The following is an 8,800-nucleotide window of genomic DNA, read 5'->3' on the forward strand; positions in this document are numbered from 1 at the left end:
CAAAACTAGGCAAATCCTTGTTGAGAAAACCCTGTTTCATTTATCTAATTCTGGCAGTGTATCTGGTCTATAATTCATCTACACCAGCTTATTTGGCATGGGATTTTACTGACATACTGTCAAGTTTGGGGGTTATGTTTTAGGTGTTTGTTTGTTTGTTTGTTTGTTTGTCTGTTTGGAGAGAGAGAGAGAGAGAGAACGCTGCAATCGAACTCAACGCGTGCGCCCCCTTGGGCGCATGTGCGACATTGCGTGCTTGCGTCACTGTGCATCTAGCAACGTGGAACCTGGCGATGTCAAGGTCTGAGTTGGCCCAGACGTTGGTGATTAAAGTAAATTTGCGAAAAGGACTGTCACCATCATCGTACATCTTATGAGTGAGTATATTTCTGAAATACAAAATATTTTATGGGACGGGTATAGAGTATTTTTGAGGCTTCCATTTTTAAGGTAGAGGAAGTAGTTCCCTTTAACACATATAGTATTTGTTACATAAACACAGTTCTTTTAGGAAAAACTGAGGGGAAAATCACAAGACCCTTGCCAAAACTGAGATATTCTTTAGCTTAAAACAGGCACAGCTACTCAAGTGCATAGAGGGAATAAAGAGGCTGGTTGGGGATATTTTAAATCTGGGAAGCACCTTTATTCCCTGGACAATGGTTAAACTTGGCCCTCTCTTAATGTCGACCACAGGTGTAACCATTACTGAACTTCTGTCCTCTATTACGATTTTTCAGAATCGCCACCTCTGCCATAGTTGTTGTCAAGGCAGCATTAGCTTCTTCTGCCCAGAGCACGTACAGCTGAGGGCCCTGGTCAAGGATCACACCCTAAAAAGCAAACTCAGATGTAAGGGTAAGACCCAGACAGGCAAGCTTGGAAGTCATCATGGCTGCCAGACCTCATCAAGTAAAAGTCTATGTTCTGATTGAAGATGAGCAGTGGAGAGAAATAGGCACAGGGCAAATATCATCCAAGTACATCGAGCGGCTCCACGGAGTGTGCCTAATTGTTCAATCAGAATTAGATGACTCTGTGATTGTAGAGTCCAAAGTCCATCATAATGTGCTCTACCAGAAACCAAAAGAGGATTTGATTATTTGGTCCGAAGGGAAGAATCATGGTATGGCACTGTATTTCCAGGACACAGATGATTGTCAAGATATCTGGGAGGACATATGCCAAGTCCAAGGTAATGATCCAATTGTGGAATCCAAAGAGGACTTTTCTAATGAATCAGATAGACTTGATGAAATGCCACAGTTATGGAACCTGCTTGAGACATCTAACTGTCAACTTGATACACTTGAAAAACTTGCCAATTTATTTACTTCAGTTTCTCCCTCTGATAGCCAGAATGAAAATGTGGCTGTGATCTTGCAGAGTGAGAATTATATTGAGCAACTACTGCAATTATTCCACACTTGTGAGCACTTACAGAATACTAAAGGCTTACATTATTTGCATGAAATTATTAAAGGAATCTTATTTCTCAATAATATTTCTCTGTTTAAGATCATGTTTTCTGATGAGTGTATTATGGATGTGGTGGGATGCCTTGAATATGATCCTGCTTTGAACCAGCCAAAAAGGCACAGAGAATTTTTGATGCAAAATGCAAAACTCAAGGAAATTGTGCCAATAACACAACCTGAACTAAAGCAAAAAATTGAACAGATCTACAGAATACAGTATATCCATGACATTCTTTTGCCTACACCATCCATATTTGAAGAGAATCTTCTTTCCGATATTACAAACTTTATTTTGTGCCACAAAACTGAAATGGTTACCATGCTACAAAATGATGAAACATTTTTGTATGAACTTTTTACACAATTAACAGATTATACTATCAGTAATGACAGACGGCTTGAATTGCTACTTTTTTGCAAGGAACTTTGTGCATTTTTCCAAACATTAGAGTCTCAAATCAAAGATGCATTACTGAAAACATTGATAAATCTAGGAATCATTACCACACTTAAAATTTCAATGAATATGGATGATTACCAGATAAAAGTAGCTGCTGTAGATACATTTGGTTATCTAGTGGAGTATAATCCATGCATGGTCCAAGAGTATGCAATGCAAGAAGCTGTGGAGTGTGAAGATAATGACCTTGTAATTAACAAAGTAATTGAGCAAATGGCTTGTGATATTGATCCTCACCTTGCATGTGCCACTCATTTAAAGGAAATTATTTGGTGTGTACTTGATCCAGAAAACATGGACATAACTGATGACATATGTGCAAGAAGTGAATTTCTAAATTTCTTTTATACACATTGCATGAATAACTTGATAGCACCACTTTTGGCTGCCACCTCACCAAACAATAATGAAGATAACATATGTGAACCCAACGAGGAAAAAAGTTGCTCTGATAATTACCAAACAGCACAGCTACTTGAGTTAATTTTAGATCTACTCACATTTTGTGTACAATATCATGCATTCTATATGAAAAACTATATCTTGAAAAAAAATTTGCTGAAAAAAGTCTTAGTACTGCTGAATTCAAAACACACTTTCCTGACCCTGCGTGTTGTTCGCTTTATGAAGGGAATGATTGGCCTTAAAGATGAACTTTTAAATCATTATATAATCAAAAAAAATCTTTTTGAACCAATTGTAAAAGTTTTTCTGCTTAATGGAACTCGGTACAATATGTTAAATTCAGCTATTATTGAGATATTTGAATGGATAAGAGTGGAAAACATTAAATCTCTTGTTTCACACATAGTGCAAAAGTTTTATCAAGCTTTTGAGTCAATTGAATATGTTCAGACATTTAAAGGGTTGAAGATTAAATATGAAGAAGAGAAAGAGAAAGAAAAACAAATGAGGCAGAAAATACACTCTGTAATATACAAGAATGTATATTGCAGATGCACCAAAACCATGAAGGTGAGAGCCAAGAAAGTAATGTGTCCTGAGGGGGATGGAAATAAAACAGTTTTGCCATCAGTAGGAAAGAATGTTGTTATGAAACATAAAGAAGAAAAAGAAATAGAATATAATATAGGAAGTCCAAAAAGAACATCTTCTGATGACTTTAAGTTTTCTTCATCTTATTCTGATGATGACAGCAGCTCAAGTAGGCCACATTATAGCAACATGGTTTCTTCCATTTACTATTCAGAGTATAATAATGATGGTGGCTATGATGATGAAGATGAAGATAATGAAGGCAAAGGATCTCCCAAGAAACGACCTAATCTTAATTCATAAAATCATTGTATCCCCTCAATTTGTGCCTTGCCCAAAATTCTGTAACAATCACAAACTGAACATTTTATTCTGAAAACTTTCTCATATTAACTGAGTAGCAAATATTATTATGAACTAAAGGGTCTTATTTTCTAAAAGAGAATATATATTAAAAGTAACCAGTACTTTGAGAGATGGTTTGCAGGGAGGAAATATTTTTGTAAGATAATATATAACTCAGGGCTGGATATTAGAAGCAATTTTTTTGGTTTTGACTTAAGTTGCAATTTTTGAAGACATTTATGTTTGTATGCAAAACAAAGTCAACATTTAGAAACACTGAGATTTTTTTTCAACATTTCTGTGAAGATTTAGAAGAGTTTCAGCTTTGTGAATAATTAGAGCAAAGCAATTCTCAGCATCTATTTTCACCAATAAAAAATGCAACTTGAATCCAAAAGGTGCAGTTGTTAATGAATTTTTATATTAGAGCTATTAAGGTTGGGCGAGTGGTATTCAGAAAAGTATTCTCTAGGTCCTCTGAAAGTAGTAAAACAATGTAGGAACACAAATCAGCCAATGACATTACATCTTTATTAAGGAAACAGATGAATGTTGGTACTCAGCTTGATTTCTCTTTTTTTTTTAAATTTAATTTATTAGTTTTCTTTTCAGTAAATACAGGCAGTTTGGTATCATTGTTTAGGCTCAGCTGTGATCTATCCCCTCCCATTGGACCCTCCTTGTTGATGTAAATGGGTCGTGCATTGTGGAGTTAGCCCCCAGTTATTGGTATGATAAATGTCTCTGCAAGTCATGACCCAACATGTGACTCTGACATTCTTTCTACCCCTTCTTCCGCAAAATTTCCCTGAGCCATGTTGGGTTCATTTTTGGTCTGCTTCAGTGCTGAGGGGTTGGGGGCCTCTGAGGCTCTGGCTCTCTGATTTGGTAGGAGTTGATTTTTCTCTGCGTTGCTCTCCTTCCCCTTTGTGCTGGTATCCGGTTCACAGGAAAACATCACCCTTGCTTGTTTCGCCAGTTGTCCTTAGTTTCAGTTGGGCCCCTTTTGAGGTATGTTGGGGCAGCTCTCTTCTTAGGATCTGCATCTATCTGGAAAAGAGAAGCAGATTCTCCAACGGAGAGTAAGTTAGCACCTAGAAAATTGAGATAACACTTACTGTTTTGATAGACAGTTTGATAGGTGTAGGCCCTCTTATACCCTGTGATTGATGGTGGCTTGATATTGTAGAGTGGGCTTGTGTTTCGGTATGGTTCTGACTTGTTTCCCAGCTCCAGCTATGGGTCTAGTACCACTGAGGGGATCAGTTAGACAAATCAAGAGCAATTGGTTCCTCACCATGGCTGTGTACCACTATTGCACTTGTGTGGGCATCACATCAGGTTATTTGTTGCTAATTAGGTTAGACAATGAGTTGCTTGGACAGATCTTGGTCATTTCCCCCAGTCGCCTATGTAGCACCTTCTGGCGCTAGACATGCTGACTGTCTGGGGACTGACTCTCTCCTGGCTTCCAGCCATGTCATTCCATTTTACACATCAGCTGCGTATGGAGTCTTCAGCAATAGGGTCTTACCACTGGCCTTTGGTGGGTCATCAAGTACTCTGACAGAAGTCTGTCATTATTTTGGGAAACCTTGTAGGTTTCTCTGATCAAAAGCTCGTTGTGGATGGTAGGCCCAAGCTGGAAGTGGGGGTTAGAGGTCAGTGTCCACTAAGAAATTGAGGAAGAACATAACTAATATACAAGAGTTAGAGAGGAGAGAGATAGAGGGGAGAGGGGGAGAGGGGGAGAGGGAGGGAGGGAAGATGTAGGAGATTAGGTCAGTTTTGATCCTACCCTCTCCAGTGTCTTGTGGTTCAGGTGTTTCCTGTAAGGGTCTAGTGAAGGTTCAGCTATTTGGTCTGTCTTTTAGGAAGTAGAATTTTATGGTACCATTGTCGTTTGGGTCCGGATTACTGCTTTCCACCCTTCGATGCCCTCCCCGCCCTCCCATCCATCCTATTGTCTAGTCCATGAGGTGCTTGCTGGGTATGTAAGGTATCTTGGGTAGATTCAGGTTAGGTCTTGTAGATGAGTGAGACTATGTGTCGATTTTTTTTTCTGTGATTGGGTAAGTTCGCTGAGAATGATCTGTTCCAGGTTCAACCATTTTTCCTCAAATTTCTTTATGTCGTTTTTACTTACTGCTGTATAGAATTCCATTGTGTAGATATACCACATCTTTGTTATCCATTCTTCTAATGATTTCTCTTTTAAAAATGCTTCTTTCTTTCTTTAAGAGAAAGAAACAAAGAGAGAGAGCGCAATTAATGCAGGTATTGGAGAATTGAACCTGGCAACTACCTTAACCACTAAACTGTTTCCCCGGCTCCTGATTTTTCTTCTTCTTCTAGTCCAGCATCCCAGACCATATGATGGTGCCAGCCCCATTCAGGGTGGGTCTTTACTACTCATGCCTTTCTGTAAACACTCACATAAATGCACCCAGAAGAGTATTTCCATGATGATTCTAAGTATACTTGACAATGTTGATTAAAGAGCACAACTCCACCACTAAACAAACTGAGGCACAAATATATATCCATTTTAATCATGATTATGCAGGAGTCAGGGTACATAGAGGGATTAAACTCCATAAAGATTCAAGAGAAGCCAAGCTGTGGATGCTAACTTTTGGATTCTTGTTTGAGTTAACAAAAAAATGGAAACACAGATTCAGAGAAGGGTAAATCATGCGTTATGTCTATTTTAAGAAAAATTAGGATCCATGGGAAGGCTAGCTGGCAGAAGCCGGAAGAGAATTCTCTCCTTTGCTGGGCCAACTAGAAAGTGGGAGGGAAGATGAAGAGCATCTCCTTCACAGAGACATCTTTGAGGGGAAAAACCTCTAGGAAAGACACACTCACGCATACATGCACAGAAGGAAAAACATGACAGCCCAAGCCAAAAGGTATGACAGAGGAGAGATTGATCATACATGTCACAAAGTAAATCATCCAAGAACACAATACATGTAGGAAACAGTCGGGAAAACAGCCATGCAAAAATAAATCCTCTCCCTTTCCCAGAGAGACTTATACACTTGTTTTCTGATGAAACCAGAGGTTAGAGGAGACCAAGAAGTAGAGGTATACACTTGTGATTAAGCAAGACAGCACCCAGAACAGCACACATGGAAAAGCAAGCGGAAAAATACATCAACAGAAAAGAAATTCCTCCCCATTCCCAGCAAGGTTGAGCTGGGACGGGAAAGGCTTAGCAAAGCAAGAGCCAGAAGATTCAGGAGCCAGGAGAATGTGAGAACCAAGAGTTTTACACAGACACATGCCAGGCCCATTTGTAACCCAGAAGGGGCCAGCCTACAGGAGAGCTAAACTGAGGAAGAAGCAGGAGGCTGATGTTGGGTACTGGTGCTTATAACCATTGTGAGTGAGACTGAGTGAGACCTGGGTTCTAGTCCTGCCAAAGCAGGGTGACATCAATGTTCTCCTTGGGCCTCTGTCCCTTGTTGACTACCAATATAAAGTTATCTTGCTCCTGATCCTTCTTCAATAGCACATTCTACCCCTAGCCCCTAAAGTCTAATTTAATCTTATTATGCGAACTGTATTCAGCCCATATTCCCTCCTAAAGAGAGGAGATAATCAAGAGGTCAAGAAATCTGAAAGAGCTGAAACACAAAAGTTCACAAAACCAAGCAGGGCATGGTGGCCCATGCCTTTAGTCCCAGTACTCAGGAGGTAGAGGTAGGAGGATTGCTGTGAGTTCAAGGACACCCTGTGACTACAGAGTGAATTCCAGGTCAGCCTGGGCTAGAATGAGACCATACCTCAAAAAAAAAAAAAAAGTTCACAAAACCACTTCCCAAGATTATAGGAGTGGTAAACAACTGTTGAGGGGCCAACTTTGACCAGTGCTATGTAACAATAAAAACATTTCCTCCTAGAGTGAGGAAGGCCCTTGGGAGACTAAGCAGGTGAACAAGTCTGGGAAAAGATTACAAGACCTCACCCTAATGATATATAAAGAGAAAACAATCACTTGGAGGGGGTAGACTCTCCAGCAAGCCAAGCTGCCTACAAGTCATGTGGCATGCTAGAGACTGACTAAGCTGAGCTGCCTGCAGGTTGTAGTGAGATGGAGAGATGAAGTTTCTGTGAGTTGAGGTGGGCTTTTCAGTGAGGCAGCTGTGTTTGAGTCATCCATTGCTCCTGTAAGCATCCCCTCACTTTGCTCTATAAGTAAACCCAATAAACATTGGTTTCATTGGTTCAACAACAACAACAAAAACTAATTTTGGTGCAATCTTACTTTGGTTTGTTGCCTCAGCCCCAGTTGAGGTGTATACTCATCCCCCCCCCGCCCCCACCAAGGGAAAATGTTTCTCACCACTACTAATTACAACATTGTTGAAATGTATTAAATCTCTTCTGAGACTCAAGGCAGTCTCTTAACTGTGAGACCTTGGGAAGGGGGAAAACAAAATCAAGAAACATTATCTACTTGTAATGAACAATGTTGTAAACATGCCCATTACAAAAAGGAGGAATGAGGGGGTAGAAAGGAAAGTTAAAAGCAAAGAATGTCCAAAACCCTACATCTGTGCATCTGGCTTACGTGGGTCCTGGATAGTTGAAACGGAATCCTTTGGTATGCAGACAAATGTCTTAACTGCTAAGCCATCTCTCCAACCCCACTGTACACTTTTTAAACCTGAAACATTTCTCCTGAATTACAAATATCATGAATTCAGAAAAGTAAAAGAGAGCATATTAAATGTTTAATTCTGCAGTAGGAGAGCAGCTTGTGTAAAACTAAGAGACTGCTATATAAAATCAAGAACGAGTATATTCCTAACACAACAAACAATAATTTCACCAGATATAAAGTCTACTAAAGTGTGGATGTGACCTCAGGGGACAGAATTATACATTTCAGAGGACACAACACAGCAGGGAAACTGCATTTTCACACTTGGCAAACTATGTAGTTAAATGAAATGTAATGGGATTATTCATGTTGTGATTAAATGTCAAAAAGGCAGTTTAGTAGGAGAGCATTTCATGTTTTTCTTCTGGCTAGACTGCCATAGAAACAGTTATCCTTCATATACTTTAAAAAAGAGGTTTTTTTTTTTTTCTACATTGAAAAAAAATAAGCTTTTATTGTGATGGAAGCAGACAGAATTCCTGAACAAAGCAGCTACTTAAAATTATAGTAAGGAGCAAATTTCTGTTGTGATATCATTTTTGTTTATTCTTTTCTTATCAGTTATTTTGGATCTATAATAAAAATAGTTACCATGAAAAAGAATATTTACATTTCTTGCTGTATTTTCCCACAGTGAGTTTTTAAGGAAAGATTCAAAGAGGACATATGCATAATGGGAAGTAACAGTAAATAAAATGTAAATAAGGCAAAAAAAATAAGGAAAAAATGTACAGGCATTCTACGGAGATGAATAAACCACATCAGCCTTTTTTCAAGTCTCAGCTACTTAATGTTAGGGAAGTCAGCATGACAAGCAAAAGGATTCAAAGGCAAATTGCCTATCATGTG

General features: G+C 39.0%; 1 protein-coding gene across 1 annotated transcript; it reads left to right on the forward strand.

Annotated features, from left to right (window-relative positions):
• The first annotated feature begins 891 nt into the window (after positions 1 to 891).
• Positions 892 to 3,237, forward strand: LOC101598306 (protein PPP4R3C-like). The gene is made up of 2 exons (XM_045140514.1): positions 892 to 1,810; positions 1,889 to 3,237. Exons 1-2 carry the CDS (start codon positions 892 to 894, stop codon positions 3,235 to 3,237), a joined length of 2,268 nt encoding a protein of 755 aa, XP_044996449.1.
• The last annotated feature ends 5,563 nt before the right edge of the window (positions 3,238 to 8,800 follow it).

This window comes from Jaculus jaculus, chromosome X (assembly GCF_020740685.1).
Source record: "Jaculus jaculus isolate mJacJac1 chromosome X, mJacJac1.mat.Y.cur, whole genome shotgun sequence".
Taxonomy (NCBI): Eukaryota; Metazoa; Chordata; class Mammalia; order Rodentia; family Dipodidae; genus Jaculus; species Jaculus jaculus.